The sequence below is a fragment of the Mchenga conophoros genome, linkage group LG6 (genome assembly GCF_057382185.1).
Source record: "Mchenga conophoros isolate Kocher_MC1m ecotype Shallow Benthic linkage group LG6, M_conophoros_male_GT1.1, whole genome shotgun sequence".
Taxonomy (NCBI): domain Eukaryota; kingdom Metazoa; phylum Chordata; class Actinopteri; order Cichliformes; family Cichlidae; genus Mchenga; species Mchenga conophoros.
The window spans coordinates 14,216,334-14,237,335 of record NC_140531.1 but is presented as its reverse complement, the minus strand read 5'-3'; the positions used below and the strand labels follow the sequence as shown (position 1 = coordinate 14,237,335).

The following is a 21,002-nucleotide window of genomic DNA, read 5'->3' as shown; positions in this document are numbered from 1 at the left end:
CATTTCAAACCTGACCTTGGCAGGTCGCTTGAACTTAGGAAGAGGCAGGAGGTCTGATAGCTGATAGGTGTTCTCTGTTTTTGGCTTTTTTTTATTTTACTCAGAGGGATACTTTTTGCTCCACCTGATCTATTGGAAAACTATTAATTATAAATATATATTGTATGGTTAATTGCTAAATATTCACTGCTGACACCTGGGAGTTTCATGTCACAGTTAATTAAAAAAAAATTAAGAGTTTGAGCACTATAGAGGAAGATAAAAAAGTATTTGATTAGATTTTTTTTAAACATCAACAAGACCAAAACACACTTGTAAGTTTGTGCAGCAGGATGTTTTCCCATCAATCGATGAGCAGCTACAACGGCAACAGCTTAGACAGTATTGTACCTGTATTAACAATCTAATAGCATCGATCTATCACGTGAGACACTGCAGTGGATGAGGAGATGTGCATTTGGCTGAAAACCCATCAGTGCTTTTAAAGAACCGGGACTGAATACATGAGTATGTGGAGTCATGTTGATCCTGTGTCTCACATACAAATGTTCATTACTCTTAGGCAGTGGGGTTTGAAAGTAGTAGGGATGGGTAAACTCAACATTACAGATGTAATAATCCCACGTTTCTGTCCACCTGATTCAACCTACAGTTTACAGGCACGACAGCAGCAACAGGAATTCTTGCTGTTCGCTTTAACTGAAAGACTCGGTGAGATAAGACATTTGGTCTGAAGAGGTTAACGAATTGATTGCTTTAATGAAACGTGAGTATAGCAGGGCATCGCCAAACTGTCTGATATATAACACCAAGAAGTTGTAAAATTGCTGTTTTGTACTCATGGCGGGTTTTTCAAACTTGTGTTCGTTAATTTTAAGCATTATGTTATCTAACCAGTACGTTTTAGGATGTAAATTTTATAAAAATGGAATAATATATTACATTACAACATTGTTTTTATACAAAATATTAGCTTTTCCCCAGGTTAGAAAAAAATAATCTCATCTGCGTCACACGAGACAGCAACTTTTCTCAGTTAAAACTGTAAGTGTTCGAACTTTGAACTTAAGTTGTCCATCTGTACAGACAAATAAACAATGAGCTGAAAGGTTCAAAGTCCTTAATCCAGATTTAAACAGACGTAAACACACACACACACAAACGAACCAGATTCTACTGAGCACTTTAACAGTAATCTTTTATTAAATGCATATTATGACCAGCATAAGCGTTTAACAATTATTGCAGCATTTCATTCTGATTAATAGAAAATGCCTACTTTAAGCAGTCAGCTCAGGCTGAGCTCTAATCTAAGTCATTAAGTACCGTTTGCAGACATGTGGTCAGTCCCTCTGTATACAGCACTGAATGTAACAAGCTCAGCATAAAGCTTCAGAGAGATCGCAAACACTGTTTGAACTGAAGTCTGCTCGTTGAACCTGCATATATAAAAAATATACCTGATTAAAATAAGGCCAAGAAGCTTTGGGTAATAAGGCAGCAGTTTTTCTCCATAACTCCGGGAGCAACTTTGGTCGGAGAAATGTAAACTTCAGTTTAGACTATCTTCAAGTCCTTCATGGCAGACTCCAGAGACTGAAAAGACATTGACAGACATGTGAAATCACTGTGGTAGTCAATACCTGGCAATCCTGCATGTCTGTGTCTGTCTGTGTGTTACCTTGACATCCCAAATGCCCATTCCTCCATCCATACCAGTGGTGCAGAATTTGGTGCACTGGTTTCTTCCTCCTTCCAGCACAGAGATTTGGCTGAAATATTGTTTGAGACGTGAGAAAGCCAAGTAGTAACATATCATTTGTTTTAGGGTTTTCATAGCTATATTTAAAAAAAATATCACTTTAACCAAATCCCCTCTCATACCCAACCACACATCACCACTCGCTTTTTGGGGGTTTTAATTTTCATGGATACGAAGCATTTGTTTTCTCCTGACCTGATGCTGTTCTTGTGGAGAGTGTTCAGGTCCTTGTCGGTGTTCTGGGTCTCCGAGGCTCGACGGTCCAGGTTCTGAAAACGCTCCCTGGCGCTGATGCCCTTTTGGGCCGCCTGCTTAGGAACATCCAGTTTGCCACCAAATGTCAAGCTGCCTTTGGCACCGTCATACACAAACAGCACCGGGTAACAATCATGGCCCTAGAGGAAAAGACATACAAAAGGAGATATTACAATATCAGGTTGGAAATATGAGAGACTAGACTCTTGTTTGTTATTCTGGATGCTAGAATAGATACAGCCAGAAAGCGCTATTTATTCATTTATTTACATTATTTATATGGAGACACTGGGCCAGAAAAGTTTGGGATATAAAATTATAAAATTACTTTAAATTAAATTAAAGGAACTGCTGTGTGTGCTGAATAAATGAATACTCACAGCTGCTACCAAGCTGTTCTCAGTAATGAAGGTGACACACAGCAGAGGAAGTGTCTCCGAGCTGAGACTGGTCAACCTGTGGAAGTTGTAGCAAAAAGTCAGAGTGGAGCACACAAAGCAATGTAAACACACAACACGCCCAGCTACACTGCTCTGCCTTCACTTACGTGCCGTTCTTGCCGCCCTCGGACACACAAAGAGTTGAGTCATGGGAGGTCCAGGCCAGGCGGTTGCCAGAGTGCGAGAAGCACACGCTGTGCACCCAGCCGCCGCTTGCTCCTGAAGTCTGAGCTGCTGCTGGAGACCCTCCGGACTCAAAGAGCAACTCCCCAAAGGGCATCTTGCTACCCCAGGGAGTGGGCCCAGGCTTCTCCTCCACCTCCTTTATGTAGGCTGAAAACACTCTGTGAGAGTGAGGGTGGAGATATATTGTTATTTTGAAACCCACATGCCATATATCATGGACTGTATGAGGACTTTCCTTTTTTATATATCTAGGAGTAGCATGAGTGTTGGGCTGTACACGAAGTAATTTTAATAAAGCTGAAAGCTAAGCCTGTCTGTGACATACCTGCATTTGAAATCGCAGGATCCAGCAGCCAGAAGGGCGTTGTTGGGGTGCCAGTCCAAACTCAGGATTGTAGAGCGGATCGGCTTCTTAATGTGCTTACACACCCACCTGCAGATAACAAGAGATGGTTGCTAAACTCTCTCCAAGGGCGCTTCTTAGTATTCAAATAAAGCTTTCTGCATATATTAGTGAATTCGCTCACCAGTCGTTTTCCTGCTCAAAATAGCAGACGGAGATGAGACGAGAGCCGCTGCCAACAGCAAATTTGTTCTCTTTAGGTGACCATTTCACACAGCGAGCGGCACGGTTGATCCTGAGGATGACCAGGGTGGGCTTCCACGTTCCCTCTTTCAGGGTCCACACGTAGGCGTTACGGTCCGCTCCACAGGTAACTATGCGGTTACTTTCCGGAGCCCAATCGATACCTGCGAGATTTTTTTAAAAAAACTCTCAGGAACACATTTCCACTCACTTCTCTATATTACATCAAATAGGCAGAAAAGGAAGAAGAGCTATGCTATTATCAACGTCTCAAATGCATCCAAAATAAATAATTGACTAAAAATCTATAGAGTCTTTTTTCTTTATCTTCAAAGAGATAAAAGTAACTGTGCAGTGACTGGGATCTACTTTGATGTCTTTATACTTACTGGCAATCTACATAGCCAGCAGCTGATTAGAGTAGCTTAAGACAATGACAGGAAATTGTGAAACCAGTGAAGTCTCAGTAGAAGGAGCATACACTACAACAAAAGTATTGAGCCGCACCTTTCATATAACTCACTTACTTAGTTTGTGTTAAAGCTTAAAGTAATCCATTATTATGGGCATGGGCACTTTGATAGGGGCAGGTGTTAGCTGGTAGCTATGTGCTAGCTGTCACCTCTGCTAATCTAAGTCGCCCCTGGTGGAGTGTGAAGGTACTGCAGGTGGGCTGCAGTTACACCAGAAATTCACGTAAAAATTACTCACAAGTATGTACATTTATATATATTTATCTGCTCTTGTTTTGAAGTTTGTGTCCCAGTAGCAGGTGGGTCACACATTAGCCTAAATGCTTTCTATATGACTGGGTAGCATTAGCGATTTATAGACAACAGCCTGTGTTCTTTGTGTTTTTTGAATAAAATTTTCAAGGAAGTACATCACTTCCTCTTGTATTTTGATTAGACTAAAGATTAAAGATTGTGGTATTTCCTGGTTTTTAAGGAGGCCGCAGCACTCTTGACTTTGGGAATGGCTGATCTGATGCTTGACATTAAGCAATATGAGCATTAATAATCACATAGAGGTGGGGAAATGTTCCTACAGCTTGATTTATTTTGTACCACTGGATAAGGCAACCACAGATTTAGCAATACTGGAAAGCTGGATGGCCATTTCCTTGATATCGATTTAGGCAGATCCCAAAAAATGATGGAAACTTGTGCTCGATGTCACAGAAAAACCTAAAGTATTCTACAAAATCTTGTATTTTCACTTTCAGAATTGGTGAACTTGAGTAGTGGCTCTGAGGTTTAGGGGTTAATACGTTCGTCTTACATGCAAACCAAACTTCAGTTTGTCTCAAGCCAGTGCTGCTTCCAAGACCAAACAAACATGCGGATCCGACCCTTTGGGAAACAAGGCAATGTCAGAAAGTCCCTAACTAGTTTTAGTGTTGCTGTGTCTCACCTGTCACCTGCCCATTGTGTTCCTTTAGCTCATGGATTTTGGTCCACTTGGTCCCATCTTTCTTATAGATGTGGACCTCGTGGTTGTTGGGACACAGGGCAATCTCTGTGGCGGAAACAAAGAAGATTGTGTTTCAAACCATATCAGCACAGATGGTCAACCGTACGAACACAATATTCATCATGGACAAAGTACAGCGTGACTGACACGAGAAGCTTTACAGCGGGCTGCTCAGTGGGGAGTAACACAGAAGAGCTGAGTGGGCACATGAGAAGAGAGAAAAAAAACAAAAAAACACTGTATGTATGAGCCTGGAGGCAGCACACAGACACACAGCATCTTTAAATAGAAGGCGCACAAGACCTGCGATCTTTGTTTTTTGTAACGTTGTAGCAAAGGCTGCATGTTTTAGTCAGCAGATGAGTCAGTGAAGCAGTGTTTGTCCTAGAACAGCAGTGTGGCTTACTTCGGTGTGCTTTTTTTTTTTTTCACAGAATGACTAAACTGTTCATTTTGCAAACCTGAGTGAAACTCGAACAGCCTGGTTAAAGCGTCTCTTACATCCGCTTTGCCCAGAAACCAAAGTACTGTTGAAAAACATCCATATAAGGCTCTGGTTTCCTCCAGCTAACGGAGAGTAAGAACCACTCAGAGAGGCCTACAGACGCCGCCGCCACTGTTACAGGAAACAGGAAATACCTTCTCCCACCTGGGAGCCAGTCGCAAACCTTGGGCTATTACACCATCTGTCACAGACTGTAGTCAGAGCAATATGCACCCATGATGTTGTGCTCAGCTCAAAGATGAGACCACTGGAAGTCACTGAAGAGCAAAAGAGTGACCAATCAGAGAGGGCGGGCAGACTTACGGGATCGATCTTTGTTCCAGGCATGGCAGCTAATTGGTTCCAGCAGGAAGCTGTGGTACGCCATGACCAATCAGATGTTAGAAGGAGATCAGGAAGTAGTAGGAGAGGAACCAGAGGCTGGTGGGCTGTCAAGTCTTTAAAAAAAAAAAACAGAAGTTGCATTTCATGTTGAAAGCAGGAAGTGTTGAAGTACACGAAGAAATGTAAAAGTCTTTTTATTGAATGAAACCGTGAAATGATCCAAAGTGTTTGATACGTAATGAACTGACTTAAACTCCGTTTGTCGGTGAAACACGCTAAACTTATCTCACTCAGAGCGTGTTAATGAAATCCAGACTTTCAGAGGAATGACAGAAACTATGCAGGTCCAAGGTAACGGACATCCCCACAAAAAAAGAGAAAAAGACACTCAACCATTGGAGGAAGAAACCAGGGGAAAAAAAATCAAATTTCTTTCATTTCTATCAGATACTTTACAAACACTAAAACACAAATGTGTGGGAAGCACGATTGCCTGTAGCACGCTTTGGATATTTCTTTGCAGAAAATGCATTATACTCAAATATGTGTGTGTGGGTGGGTGGGTGTGTGAGTGAGTGCCTAAGCACACTCAGTCAACTGTTAAATATTTTCTAGGCTACTTACCCCCGAGGGCAGGACAGAGATGAATGGGTGAGCTGAAGAGATGGGAGAGAGTTTTAAAAAAAAGAGCAGAGAAAGCAGAGGAAAGTAGCGGATCAAATAAAGTGGAGGGTGTTCAGCTCGCGGACTCTGGCCAGTCAACGCGAACGCCAACGACAGAGTGAGTGCAGGAAGAGAGAGAAGCTGAACTGAAGAGAGAGAGGGGAGGAGAGGTCAGAGGGGGAAGTGGAGGAGGGTACAGTGAAGCTCAGAGAGGGGAGACAGGCAGGAAGTTTCTGCAGGTTTTTCAGTTCTGAGGGTGGAAATAAAGAAATCATGGGCGTGGCGTGAGAAATGTGAGAGAAGGGGGACCAAAACTGCACTTTTTCTTTAATTGAACTTTAACATTATTAAACAGGAACAGAAAAAAAGTGTTAAAAGTAGTAAAAGAGGGAGGGGCATAAACACAATACAAAGTTATGCACAAAGGAGGAGGCTGAATCTGAGGGGGGGAAGCAAAAAAAAAAAAGGAAAAGAAAAGCATGAAAGACACGGAAAAGAAGGGGGAGGGGCGTACGGGGCTGTCTGCATAAAGAAAAAGGAGGAAGTGAAAGAAGAGGGAGGAATCTGCAGGGAGGAGAGGGTGGCATCAGGAGGAGAAAGGGGTTGGCTCTACACTGGATTTGCTATTATTTGTCTACCAGTTACATTATGTGTCCTGTTCTTCATTTATCTTCTTGTTATGATTGCACGCCAACTAGTTTTACCCCGTTGCATCACTGCAGTGCAACCTCAAACATTTAGCTATGAAAACAAGTTAATTTGCTTTTTATTGCACAATCACTTGCAAACAGTGTGTGTGGAAACCACTGGAGCTCTTGTTGTTGCGTTTATAGATCTGAAATCTTTTTTTACTGTAAGTCCAGTCAATGTTTCTTTGAACACTGACTGGACTACTACTTCGTCTATTCATTAGACTTTAACTGCTATGTCAAAGCGTTTCTTTCAAGCTTTTAAAGAAGCACGTTGCCTTAATCACTTTTTTCTTGGCAGCAGCAGATTTTCCTTACTCCTCATAATTTCCATTTGGGATTAAAAGGAAAAGCATAAAACTGGCAGTCAGTGAGAGCCTTGAAGCTAAGGTTAAGACTGAGTTTCATGCCGTGCTGCTTACTTGTTTTATACGGGTGAGCTGCTCTGTTCACAGGTACTTTTGTTTCCAATTTGGAGTTAATGAACTTCAAATGGGCCTAAATCTCACACACACTCATAAGACACTTCATTTAATTTCCCAACCTTTATTGGGAGACAGTGTATTATTTTTCTTTTTAATTTTGGGACTTTAATGACTTCAAATACTGCCAAAATACTGTCAACTCGTTTAACAAATTGCTTGTACAATTACAGTTAGACTGATTATGTGTGAGTATGTGTGGAAAGTAAAAAGGATATTTTAAAGATCCACAGTGGTAGTAGTTTCACCTAACGAGTGAAACACCCATTAACATGATCTTGGGTCTGGGTGCAATTCCCCCCTCCAGGGGCAAGGGTACCTAGATCCGGTTTGTAGAGTACGCTTGGGGAGTGTGATTGTGTGTACAGCGTCTCTTTATGTCTGTCTCCACGTTGGTTGAGTGTGGAGTGAGTGCATATGAGAGCATGAGGGTGGGAATGGATGTTTGTGTCTGTGGGTGCCTGTATGTCTGTGTCTATATGTCAGGTTGGGTATCAGACGCCACCTCTCTGGGGACACCTCAGGCCCTCCAAGGTTTGGAGGCCTATCTCCACCCACCACCACTTCCCCTGCCGGTGGCGGACTCCCTCAGGTGTCGGTGTGTTGGTGGTTCTTTGTGTCTGGGGGTGGGCGTCCGGGTACACACCGGCTCACTCCTTGGCGGCCGCTTGTCGGGGCCTGGGGCCTGGGGCTCGGGGCTCGCTCGGGCCCCTTTGGAGGTGGGGTGCCCCCGGCCTCTCGGCCTGGGGCTCGGTCACTCAGGCACAGCTGGGGGCCGGCGGAGCTCACGGGCGCGTCACTGCAACTCCCCCTGACTTCTGCGCCGCGGCTGCTGGGCGAGCCCTCATCTGGGACTCTCCTCAGCTCTTACTGGAACAGTGGCGCGGCTGCCCCTCTGTTGGTCTTCCATGGTCTCTTGTGTTCTGGGGGCCTCTGGATGTCTGGAGTTTTGATCTCCTCCATACCCGCTTCACACCCTGGAGGACGGGGCTGTGGCCCCCCCACACTCCCTAGCAGATCATTACATGGAGAAACCTTTGGAATGCAAGCATGCTGATCCACACAGGTATGCACACATGGGTATTCACAGACGCGGACTAAAGCTTTCTTGGCTGCTGCCTCAAAGCACACTGTGCGCTGTCTATCTTGCGTGCTGCACAATATCGTTTATTATTTAGTAAATATTGATATCTATGACTAGCTAGTTTATTGTGATGGTGCTTTGTTTTCTCTATTATTATGTTGCTCTTTGTTGTTTGCTGTCTCCTCTGTTTGTTTTTTTTGTTTGTTTTTTTTTTTTTTTTTCTCCATACAGGTGACCCAGGAGTTCTTTTTTTTTTTTTTCTCTCTCCTCCCCCCCCCTTCTCACCGTCTCTTCTCCCCTTTGGTTTTCTTTCTTTCTCTCCCCCTCTTTCTCTCATTCATTCCCCCTGTCCTATTTATTAAAAAAAAAAAAAAAAAAAAAAAAAAATGACAAAGGATGAACTGAAGCTCTGCCATCACGTAATGTCGCATACTGCTGTTTCTGATGTCATTTATAAAAAAGAAATAGAAAAAAAACAAAAAAAAAAACATGATCTTGGAAGGAGACACAAATTCCTTGTTAACACCAAGCACATCATATTTGGCACAGACCTCTATATTATCAGTGTGACTCACATGATAATATAGAGAATGGTTTACAATTTAAATTGTCAGGCTCAAATATGTCCATTTTCTGGAAATTATTTCATGGTTGAGACTTTCAAGGGTTTCAAAAAAACAAAACGTGTTGACCCCTTGCGAATGAGGAAGCAGGTGAAGCCTTCTTTAACCTCCTAAGACCTGAACTCTTTCATGGCATGCATTTTTAATTTCTCTTTGCTATTTGGACTGATTGGGACCTGATAAATGTAAAAACAAAGAATTATCTTTTTACCTGATTTTACTCTAGAAGGTCCTGATATCCACATGTGACGACATTAGTTTTAAATTTCAATAGAAGAGTGGGAGTATAATGTCCTCGTAAGCAATGTTCCCTCTAAGCTGCGCGCGTGCGCAATTGCGCACTGCTGGCACGGTCTCTGCGCAGAAAAATCTGCGTTGCGCACAAAAAAAAATCTAGCCTGAATTGAAATTAAAATTAAAACTTTAACAATTCTGTTTTGCAGTGTTAGTCAGTGAGTGACTGGCTGCTCCAGTATGGGATTAGAACGATGCCACCTTATCCCATAGTCCAGCCAATAATGCGATTCACATTCGTACATACGCAGCTAATCAGCGTCGTTGACAGGCTATGACAGCGTCCATCGCCGACACCGGTGTTTTAGCTAGCAAAGCGGCGTGGCTGACGTGGAGTGAAGCCACGTTAATGACAACGTGTACAACCATTGGAGATGTGAGCAGGACAGAAAAGTGTGGACTTTATACCAGTTTTTAAATTGTGTTGATAGGCCACGAAAACCAGAGTTATGATAAAAAATATTTGCAATGTTTGGTTCTTTCCTGAATACTATGGTTGTTTATATTTACTGCGGGAAGAAACGGTAAAAACGGCGTTTTAGAAGGAAAACGCTGGAAAGCACTCTCCACCTGTGAGCAAAAACAATACCAAACCCCCCACCCTTTCCTATTGGTGGAAAAATGTACCATGTCGACCAATCAGAACATGGCATTTGTTGTTTAGGGAGGGGGGAAGTTTCAGGAGTGACAAAAAAAATTTTTTTTTAGGAGTGACGGTGGTGTTTTGAGATGTGAGAGATTTGCCACGTTTAGCGCAAATCTTGTGTCGTTAGTGTGTCGTGTAGTCAATAGTTTGTTGTGTGTGTCAGAACAATGAGGCGACTGCTGAATGTTACAGCTGTTACAGCAGTGATACATCTCCTGTTGTCAGGCCTGCAGGTATCAGGCTGTTGTTCTCCTTTATCTCATAGTGGACAGAAATTGTTTTTTGGACTGGCACAAATAATTTGTGTGGCATCAGATTTGATGCAGAACAGCTGATTGTTCTGTAAATAGTTTGAAATGTTTATTTAAAAAAACGCCTTGGCTGCATTTTTAGGTAAACTGCTGCAAAAAACGTTGTTTGCAAGACTCAGTTACTTTTTTGAAGAACTATATAATTAATTGCCCAACATTGGTCATTATATACTGTATTTTGCAGAGAGAGAGTTACAGGACTCTCTCCCAGACCACAGATTCACAATATAACTCATATATATATATATATATATATATATATATATATAAATAAAGAAAAGTTGTGTTTTCAAAATTGGAGCTCAAGTTATTTTTACTTCCAATAGTGTTAACATACACAGGTCATGAACAAGATTTTTTTTTTTTAATTTTCATTGTAAGTGGGCTAAAGCAGTTAATTAAAAGTAGTCTAACATAAATGCTGTAATTTGATTATTTTAATAAACCATGTAACTTGGATGGATTCGATGCTGGCGTGACCATAGTGCACACGTCTGCTGTCGCTCACAGTGGTCCAAGGGAGTTTGCTCAGACACGTGAAAAATTAGAGGGAACATTACTCGTAAGTGGATATCAGGCCCTTGTAGAGCAATATTTAGCATTGTGGTCTAGACAACCCAAAATGTGATGTCCACATATGTGGACATCAGGTCCTTTGAGGTTAAAGATATTTCTTTGATTTTTTTGAAATCTTAGAAGCATTATTTACTTTTGCACCAGCTTCGGGAAGCTGTAGGTTTTGATTTCTATCTCATCTGGTCATCTTGAAGTGCCAACAAAGACAATGAAAAAGATGACCCACGATAACACCCACTATTCAGTGCGTTCACATCCCAGAATGTCAGCGGCGTACTACGTCATCCCACTCATGATTCTTCACAATTTGCAGCTCACTGTAACAGGTAAAGTATGGGGGAAGAAAGCGATAAATTTGATTGTATTGTTGCACTGAATACAATGAGAATTAAAAATCCACAGAGGATTCAAGGAGTCTTGAAAACAGTCATATCCAGGACAACTCAATCCTGTTTCACTAAAATACTAGGATGAGAAGTTGATTCCTGTGAAACTGGTGAAAGGACCAAATATAAACCTTCAGCACAGTTTAAGTAAAGACCCAATAGGCGATCGATGCGTACACCTTTCAGTAAAACCTGAATACTCTAGGAGTAGCAATCTTAGTGAACTGTGGAGGGATGCCCAACTTGTTCGTCTGTCCTTCGGCTAAATGAGCTAAAAATCATTGCGGTGACGCCAACACAGAAAGAAGATATAACCTTGTTTACTAAAAATCCGCACAGAGAAACAATGTTCCAGAATTTTTCAGAAACTCCAAGATTTGCATTTAGCTGGGCCTTCACTAACCTATGACAAGCAGAAATATGGATTACATATTGTAATTTGACACACAAACTACCATCTGTCCACATACACAAAGGAAGAGCACAGTCATTTGAGTTGAGTACTGTAAATGTATTTCATCTTTATTTCATGTCTACTCATGGTCAGTTACATAGAAATCCTCCATCTTGTGTGGTTTTAGTGTAGGAGCTACAGAGCCTAGTGTTGGCCAGCTGTCACTCCACACAGAGTTCAGACAGCTGCTTTCTCTCTCCACCATCAGATTCTGTACAACTCCCAAAAGCCAACACGCAACATGTACTCAGAATATCAGTAACCCCGGGTCCTAGTGAAAGCAAATTCGCCCGCTGAAGAATACGAACTATCCTCCAGTAAAACGTCTACTTTCGGTCTACTAAATGTTGTTATTCCGAGAGCATGTTAAGGTTAGCCTGAGGTGGAATACAGTCTGATTTTGGATAAAATGCACCTTTTAGTGTTCAACTTTTGGTACAGGAGGTTAGAGAACATAAAAACACACATTTCACGTCACGTCTAATACGTGTCAGAGGACCTTCCCACTTTGACACCTGGTTAACCTTCGTTTAAAAACAAACAAAATGGGGGGAAAAAAAAAATCAACAGTGAAGTCACACGTCAGCTCAGCGTGTGTAGTGAGTGTATGTGTGTGAGTGAGTTTAAGCACACACTCACAAGAGTGTGTTATGGTCTGATCAGTGCTTCAGCAGACACTCGATAAAGTATGTATGTTACTGGCTGCGTGGCAGGAGTGGAGGGAGGGCCGGGGTGAGACGGAAAAGGGGCAAGAGGGGTGAGGGCAGGGGAGGAAAAGGGGGAGAAGTGAGGCCGCAGCGTCTCTCCGTTCATTCAAAAGGTTTCTTCACATAATGCGGAGACCCTGGATAGAAGCTTCTAGACTCTGAGGAGGAAAACACATGACAGAGAGTTAGTGATGGAAGACTCAGAAAAAGTTAACTCACAAAAAACACTGTTTCTGTGCATTTTTACCTTGAAGTCCCAAATGGTCATTGCTCCATCGATACCTGTGGTGCAGAACTTGCGACAATCCCTTTTGTCTCCCTCATAGATAGACACTTGGCTAAGAAACAAACACACAGGTGATGATGTTGACAAGCCTTTGTTATCGTTGTGATCTTGGTGGGAAATTTGCTAAAATGCTTATCTGCTGCTAGTTAAATGGTAGTGGTGACAAAAAGGCTTCGGGAAGTCTGTGGGTGTGGCTGAAATATCACATATAAGGTGGAAAACACCACCATCATGAATGGATTCAGTAGGTGCTTTTAATCGTTTTTTCCTGATTGTTTTACACCTCTTTACCAGACACAATTTCACACTGTGTGCAATATTCAAATATAAATCGGACCTGCCTTTCTTATTTTTGCGTGTCTCTTGTTTCCCTGTTTTTCTTTGAGTCCCTGCTTTCACCACATTCACTCCCTGCTAACAGGCTGAGGCGTGTTAGCAAATTACGACTGAGTAGATTCCATTCTGTGCAAACATTGCTACGACAGCATTCAAGATGCTGATCTTTGACTTGATCTACAAGTTTTGCAGCAGTAAACTCTTTAGAGGAAAACAAAAACAAAACTGAAGTCTGGAGCTCTTACTGTACTTCCAAAGTAACATGAATAATCTTATCACACTGAAGAAAGCAAACAAACTTGTTTCTCAGAATATATTGCAAAATATCAGCTAATTACTGCCGGTCCTCTTGGTCACATTTGAGTGTTGCAATGCCAAACTACACCTTAAAACAATAAAAGCACTACATAAATAAAACTTCTGACCTGTGACCTAGAGATTGAAACGCTTCCTGTTTGAAAACACGTAAAGCTAAGCAGATCTGACACCAGAGATCACCTGAGAATTAATTGAAATCAGCTGCTTATGGCTCTGCATTTTACTTTGAGTGATGAGTCATGTGTCTACGGCTCATCCAAATTTTGTCTGCACAATGTCTGATTGCTCACTAGAACCACATGAAGTGTGCACATTACCACAGACTACAGTGGGGCAAAAAAGTATTTAGTCAGCCACCGATTGTGCAAGTTCCCCCACTTAAAATGATGACAGAGGTCAGTAATTTGCACCAGAGGTACACTTCAACTGTGAGAGACAGAATGTGAAAAAAAAAAATCCATGAATCCACATGGTAGGATTTGTAAAGAATTTATTCGTAAATCAGGGTGGAAAATAAGTATTTGGTCACCTCAAACAAGGAAAATCTCTGGCTCTCACAGACCTGTAACGTCTTCTGTAAGAAGCTTTTCTGTCCCCCACTCGTTACCTGTATGAATGGCACCTGTTTGAACTCATCATCTGTATAAAAGACACCTGTCCACAGCCTCAAACAGTCAGACTCCAAACTCCGCCATGGCCAAGACCAAAGAGCTTTCGAAGGACACCAGGAAAAGTATTGTAGACCTGCACCAGACTGGGAAGAGTGAATCTACAATAGGCAAGCAGCTTGGTGTGAAAAAAACCAACTGTGGGAGCAATCATCAGAAAATGGAAGACATACAAGACCACTGATAATCTCCCTCGATCTGGGGCTCCACGCAAGATCTCATCTCGTGGGGTCAAAATGATCATGAGAACGGTGAGCAAAGATCCCAGAACCACACGGGGGGACCTGGTGAATGACCTGCAGAGAGCTGGGACCAAAGTAACAAAGGTCACCATCAGTAACACACTACAACGGCAGGGAATCAAATCCCGCAGTGCCAGACGTGTCCCGCTGCTGAAGCCAGTGCATGTCCAGGCCCGTCTGAAGTTTGCCAGAGAGCACATGGATGATACAGCAGAGGATTGGGAGAATGTCATGTGGTCAGATGAAACCAAAGTAGAACTTTTTGGTATAAACTCAACTCGTCGTGTTTGGAGGAAGAAGAATACTGAGTTGCATCCCAAGAACACCATACCTACTGTGAAGCATGGGGGTGGAAACATCATGCTATGGGGCTGTTTTTCTGCCAAGGGGACAGGACGACTGATCCGTGTTAAGGACAGAATGAATGGGGCCATGTATCGTGAGATTTTGAGCCAGAACCTCCTTCCATCAGTGAGAACTTTGAAGATGAAACGAGGCTGGGTCTTCCAACATGACAATGATCCAAAACACACCGCCCGGGCAACAAAGGAGTGTAAGAAGCATTTGAAAGTCCTGGAGTGGCCTAGCCAGTCTCCAGACCTCAACCCCATAGAAAATCTGTGGCGGGAGCTGAAAGTCCGTGTTGCTCGGCGACAGCCCCAAAACATCACTGCTCTCGAGAAGATCTGCATGGAGGAATGGGCCAAAATACCAGCTACTGTGTGTGCAAACCTGGTAAAGACCTATAGTAAACGTTTGACCTCTGTTATTGCCAACAAAGGTTATGTTACAAAGTATTGAGTTGTATTTTTGTTATTGACCAAATACTTATTTTCCACCCTGATTTACGAATAAATTCTTTACAAATCCTACCATGTGGATTCATGGATTTTTTTTTTTTCACATTCTGTCTCTCACAGTTGAAGTGTACCTCCGGTGCAAATTACTGACCTCTGTCATCATTTTAGGTGGGGGAACTTGCACAATCGGTGGCTGACTAAATACTTTTTTGCCCCACTGTATATACTTTTCAAACAGAGTATGTAAGGTTGTTGCAAAACCTGTTTTTATGTATAAAGAATAGAAATAATAATAATAGAAGTGGATGCAGAACAATTGAAAGCTCCTAAAATCATCTGTTTTCTCAAACATGTGATGCCTAACAGCATTGATTCAACACTAAGTGCTCATTTACCAGCAAGCTAGTATTGATGAACTAAAATACTAGAGCCCAACATTAAAACCCATCTGTGTTTTGTACAGGCTAAAGTTTGGAGATGGGGTGTTGGTTAAAATGAATATGATTCATAATATAATTCAACTGCACCATAGGATATAGTCTCCAAAATTACCATTAAAATGTTTGCATTACCCATGCGTGCATTAGTTTTCTGGGTGACCTACGTGATGCTGTTCTGGTGCAGTGTGTCCAGGGCAGTGTTGCGGTCCTCAGTGGTGGCTCTCTTGTCCATGTTCCTGAAGCGCTCCATGGCAGAGATGTTCCTCTGGATGCTCTGCTTGGGGAGGTCGAGCTTTGTCACAAATGTCAGCGCTCCACCGTCGTCGCAACGGAACAGCATCGGACAACAGTCATGACCCTGAGGAGGGAGACAGCAGAGTTACTACAGCGCTCCTGGATCACTAGAAATCTGTGCAAAGGAACATGCAGCCACCATATGCTTTATTCTTACCGCAGCTACTAGACTGTTCTCTGAAATAAAAATGACACTGAGCAGAGGAAGGAACTCCGTCTTCAGCTGTGAAGGACTAAACACAAACAAAATAAAATTAATATGGTCCGAGTGGCTGATTCGATTGCACTTAAAAAGATAAAGAGAACACAGGCACAGGCTACTGAATACTATAGTTTAAAACACCCCAAAATTAATTGTAGCTAAAGAAAAATATGGGATGGGTACCTTTGGCAACACGATGAGTGTGGGATAATTTTAAATGAATGAAAAGGGTTTTGTTTCAGATGAGATTGGGATGGATTCACTTCACTAACTGCTTTATGATTATGCAACAATGGTAATCTCTTTATGGCATTACTCAGTTTGCTTTAAAGGCCACAACATTTGCCCTTTTGTGGTCAATGTTAAGAATTCAAAGTGCAAATTGTGTTTTTACCCCCTGCATTATTTTCTGTAACTTACTCACTTGAGATGATTGTTGTTGTTTTTTTTTACATTTTTTGCATAATCGCCGTTAGTGAATCTGTCAAATCCCACAATCAGGTGCGGAGACAACTAAACATACCTGGCAGTCTTAGAGCTGTCCACCACTGTGACAGTACTGTCATGGCTGACCCAGGCCAGACGGTTACCAGAAGCTGAAAAAGAGACAGAGTGGACCCAACCCCCTCCACCTAAGAAGGCACAAAACACACACAAATTGGTAAGTTCACAGAGCAACTGTAAAAGAATATCGACAAGGCTAAAAATAAATAAATAAATAATAATAAAAAAAAGGGGGGGGGGAGCAGAGGGGGGCGTCAGACCTGCTCCTCCAAATTCTGCTAGCACAGCCCCAAATGGCATCTTGCTGCCCCAGGGTGTGGGGCCTGGTTTCTCCTCCACCTCTTTAATGTAGGCTGAGAACACCCTAGAGACCAGAGAGGGAGAGATGAGCAAGGAAGCGGGCTGGAAGACAGCATGAAAAACAGAAATTGAAACCGGACAAAGCCGCCTAGCTAGTTTTCAATACTCTAATCTTCATCTCCTGAACCATCTTTTACCTGCACTTGAAGTCACATGAGCCAGCAGCCAGCAGGACATTGTTTGGATGCCAGTCCAGACTGAGGATGGTGGAGCGAACTGGCTTTTTGATGTGCTTGCTAACCCACCTAAAACCACACGAAGAAGCAAAGTTTTTATAGCAGGACATGTAAATATTTAAACCCCACAAAAACAAAAAAACGACTCATCAATTATGAGGCACAGCAAAAATAAAAGGGAAGTAATAAGTACAGGGTGGAGGAAAAAAAACAAGTCCTTTAATCCTGGGAGTGTATCTTCATCAGCTGGTTGGAATGCAACGCTTTGCTCTTACACTAGGTGAAGACATTCAATTCCCAGTTCGTTTTAAACTGGACCACACCCCCTACCTCTACATTTGCATGACGACTTCCTTGCAGCACTGCACTCTCTCTGCGCCAGAGATAAGTAGAGAGCACCAGAGAAAGGCTGCCCTTCACCTAATGCTCTGTTAACGTCCTCACATAATTATAGCCTTCACTGGGTTTGTGCTGTGATTGCTTAGCACACATGTATCACCCTCATTCTTCTTTAAATGCTATCAGAACATGCCAACGAAAGAAAATCAACTCTACTTTTGTGTTCATGACATTTACAGGTGTAGCGTTATTATAACTATAATGATAAGTATCATTTCTGTAATGATATTGGTAGCAAGTCAATGTGGCTACCAACAGAATTTTTCACAGTCTATAACTGCTGAGAGAGACATGCCTCCCAACTCTTGATGACGCACTTCTGTATGAAAGTTCAAGCCACACCTCAGATAAGCGTTTCACACAGGCTGTGTGGCTGCTCTGACCTGTTAAAGCAGGTGTGAAAATTGAGGTAAAGCAGTTTGGTCTGGACGTATAGGTTCAAAATAATGCACTAATAATTCAAATAAATTGCAATACTGAACTTAAATGCTGCACTTTCAAAGAAAGACATTATTCACAACATTCACCAGAACATCAATGCATTTAAATCATGCCACTGCTGGATTAATAGTCTCACCAATCGTTCTCGGACTCAAAGTAGCAGACAGAGATGAGTCGAGCACCGCTGCCCACTGCAAACTTGTTCTCCAATGGAGACCACTTGACGAAGGTGGCCGCTCTGTTGATCCTGAGGATGACCAGTGTGGGCTTCCATACCCCCTCCTTCTGGGACCACACATAGGCATTACGGTCTGCTCCACATGTCACTATGCGGTCACTTTTGGGAGCCCAGTCAATGCCTATAACACAGCCAATATGCAGTCACTAACAACTCTACTAATAGCTTAGACAAAAAGAAACCCCTTTAGGATCACACAATCCCACCTTAGCTGTGGTTTTACTTATTAAAGAATTCTTCAGAAACATTAATTTTACTGACATGTTGGGTGAGACGTGGACTGAAACGTCACGTTAAATAAGTAAAACAAACGATCAGTCTTAAAAACATCTGATTAACCACCTGTTATATGGCCATTGTGTTCCTTCAGTTCATGGGTCTTAACCCACTGGTTGCCACTCTTCTTGTAGATATGAACTTCATGGTTATTGGGACTAATGGCAATTTCTGAAGGAAAACAAAACAGAAGAAACCAGCTGGTTAACAGGATGAGCACACAGATAACAAACAAGTTAGACCAGTTTTCTGATACATGCCAAATTCCAACCTGTGTTACCCAAAATAAACTGAGTCAATCTTATCTCTGTTCAGATGAAATTGCTCTAACAGCATTCTTTGTAGTTGTGATCTGACCACCCAATGAAGACAAAGACTTTAAGACCTTAACCTTGAAATGTGTTGTGTTAAAGTGAGCATTTCTCATAGCTACAGTCTCAGAGCCTTACGTGTCCTGTCGCGGTTCCATGCGTGGCAGGTGATGGGTTCCAACAGAAACTGATGAAGGGACATGTTTGGGTGTGGTCCTTAAGTTGAACTCTGCGAAGCAAAAACACACAGCAAAAACTCACAAAGCAAAGCAAAACACGGCAAACACACTCCCAGCCAGCAGGAGACCAGAACGATGTCTCGGTAGACTTAAAAACTAAACAAATTACAGCATACATAATGGAAGCTGCTGGTTCACTGCTCACATAGGACAGCTAGTTAACTGTTAACTTTTAAAGCACCCTAACTCGTAATGTACGTGTTAGCCGCTAGCTTGGATTCTTTAGATAAACCCTGTCACCGAGAAGCTTTCTTTACTAGTTTCTCTTAAATAATAATGGCAAATTAACGTTAGCAAGCTGACTTTCACTTAAGTCCTTTTTCGCCCCAAACAGACGTACAACATTCTTCATAACCAGTACGGACTTGCTAAGCTAGCTCCGGTAATATTACCATTACTAGGTCAGCTGCTTCCCTCGGTAAATTAACATTAGCAAAACGTTTCTAGCAAGTCAATCAAATTGCTAGCTCACATTTCGCCGGTGTTACACAGACCTAATAGCAAGATGGGGAATTTTGAGGGATATAATGACAACGACTGTGTCCACACGCTTACCAGAAGGCCTCCTTTCTAAGATTATTTTTTCCTCGTACAAGAAGCCTTTACTCCCGGTGACAGCTAGACCATTAGCCTGTCCATCCCACTAGCCTCCATATGCTAACTTACCTCGTCAGTCCGGTTCTCCCGAGTGTTGAACTCTTGTTAGCCGGTGAGCTAAATCACGCTAGCGGGGGGAAAGGTTAGATTAGGAGTGGACCTGAATTCGCGGACTCTGGTCAGTCGACACGAATTCGTCCAGGAATGTTGAGGGGAATGTCAAGACGGCCAGCAGGATACGACTGGGAGCATCCGGTAGCTAAAACTCTGCAGCAAAACCCGTGGATGCCAGGCTGACAGCTAGCTTAGCATCATTACGCTAGCTGTTACATTCAAGTGAATAACCTCGTTCACGTCGCTAGATCTCACGTTACTCCTAGCCCGAGAAGAGCTCCTCTGGTGCTTTACCCAGAGTGCTTTAAACGGTTACAAAACAGCACAGACTTGTGGCCGTTGTATCAGTGTTGTATTAAACACGACTAGAGGACTTCATCAGGCTTAGATGGTGTGTTTTGTCTGATAATGTGTGAATAATGCTTGTGAAGCTCGCACACAAGAATTTCACTCACATGTGCTGTACCAATGTACCTGCACATGTGATGTGACAATAAAAGTGATTTGATTTGATTTGCCAAAACACAGAATCACCGACTCGGAATTTTAAAACCAGGTTTTAAATATTTATGGTACTGTAAAATTCTTGACCCACCCCTAGTTTCTCTGTATTTAGCTTTTCATGTAATCTTTTTAAAGTGGTCTTGAGCAATAGTGCTCCAGGCTTTTTTCAGTATTTTTCCACCAAAGAAAGGATTAACAAAGAGCTCTTGGCTGAAAAATTGGCATATCTTTGCATGATAGGCAGTGTGTTCTTAAAATGTTTGAGGAAACTGGACAAGTGAAGGACAAAAGAAGAAGTAGGCCTAAAAACCATCTATAACAGATAAACAGTATCTGATCAAGATGTCATTCTTAAGGAAGAGAAAAGGTTGAAGTATGCCAAATTATACAAGAACTGGACAGAAAATCAGTGGCACCAGGTCTTATTGGAGTGATGAGTCCAAATGTGAAGCTTTTGGCCAAGTCCTCATTAATATGTTGGAAGTCAGTAGAGTCTGTTAAGTATCTGATTGGCATTTTTCAGGCTTCATTTTTCAGCATGACAATGATCACAAATACACTGTTAATGCAGTAAAAGCATAGATTGGCTCCTCCCTGCAACCCTGATAAGGATAAGCATCCAAAGAAATGAGGAGCTCTATTTTGCATAATAGAGCACATCTGGTCTTACTCATAAAGAACAGATTATCTTTGGTGTTTAAAAAAAACAAAATTTGATTTTTTACCAATTTCCAGTGGAATAAAACTAAGCAAGATGGCTGTTTGGGGGAAGGTTTGCCCCAGACCTTTCTACCTGTTTAACATGCTCATG

The 21,002-nt window shown here is 42.2% G+C and overlaps 2 protein-coding genes across 3 annotated transcripts; both read right to left on the bottom strand.

The window, feature by feature from the left end:
* Nucleotides 1-1,181: 1,181 nt before the first annotated feature.
* On the bottom strand, nt 1,182-6,360 carry arpc1b (actin related protein 2/3 complex, subunit 1B). Its single transcript, XM_085276334.1, has 10 exons — nt 6,156-6,360; nt 5,511-5,644; nt 4,643-4,747; nt 3,171-3,393; nt 2,969-3,076; nt 2,565-2,801; nt 2,398-2,473; nt 1,958-2,157; nt 1,682-1,772; nt 1,182-1,596 (listed from the first exon to the last, which is right to left on the bottom strand). Exons 2-10 carry the CDS (start codon nt 5,572-5,574, stop codon nt 1,558-1,560), a joined length of 1,143 nt encoding a protein of 380 aa, XP_085132460.1. The 5' UTR covers nt 5,575-5,644; nt 6,156-6,360; the 3' UTR covers nt 1,182-1,557.
* Nucleotides 6,361-11,781: 5,421 nt separating this feature from the next.
* arpc1a (actin related protein 2/3 complex, subunit 1A) lies at nt 11,782-19,980 on the bottom strand. Of its 2 annotated transcripts, none has more exons than XM_085276329.1 (11): nt 19,643-19,980; nt 18,876-18,966; nt 18,493-18,597; nt 18,049-18,271; nt 17,034-17,141; nt 16,797-16,900; nt 16,556-16,664; nt 15,988-16,063; nt 15,701-15,894; nt 12,694-12,784; nt 11,782-12,604 (listed from the first exon to the last, which is right to left on the bottom strand). In XM_085276329.1, exons 2-11 carry the CDS (start codon nt 18,937-18,939, stop codon nt 12,566-12,568), a joined length of 1,113 nt encoding a protein of 370 aa, XP_085132455.1. In that variant the 5' UTR covers nt 18,940-18,966; nt 19,643-19,980; the 3' UTR covers nt 11,782-12,565. The 2 variants fall into 2 exon arrangements, with proteins under 2 accessions (XP_085132455.1, XP_085132456.1); XM_085276330.1 differs by having other exon boundaries at nt 19,532-19,643.
* Between the last annotated feature and the right edge of the window lie 1,022 nt (nt 19,981-21,002).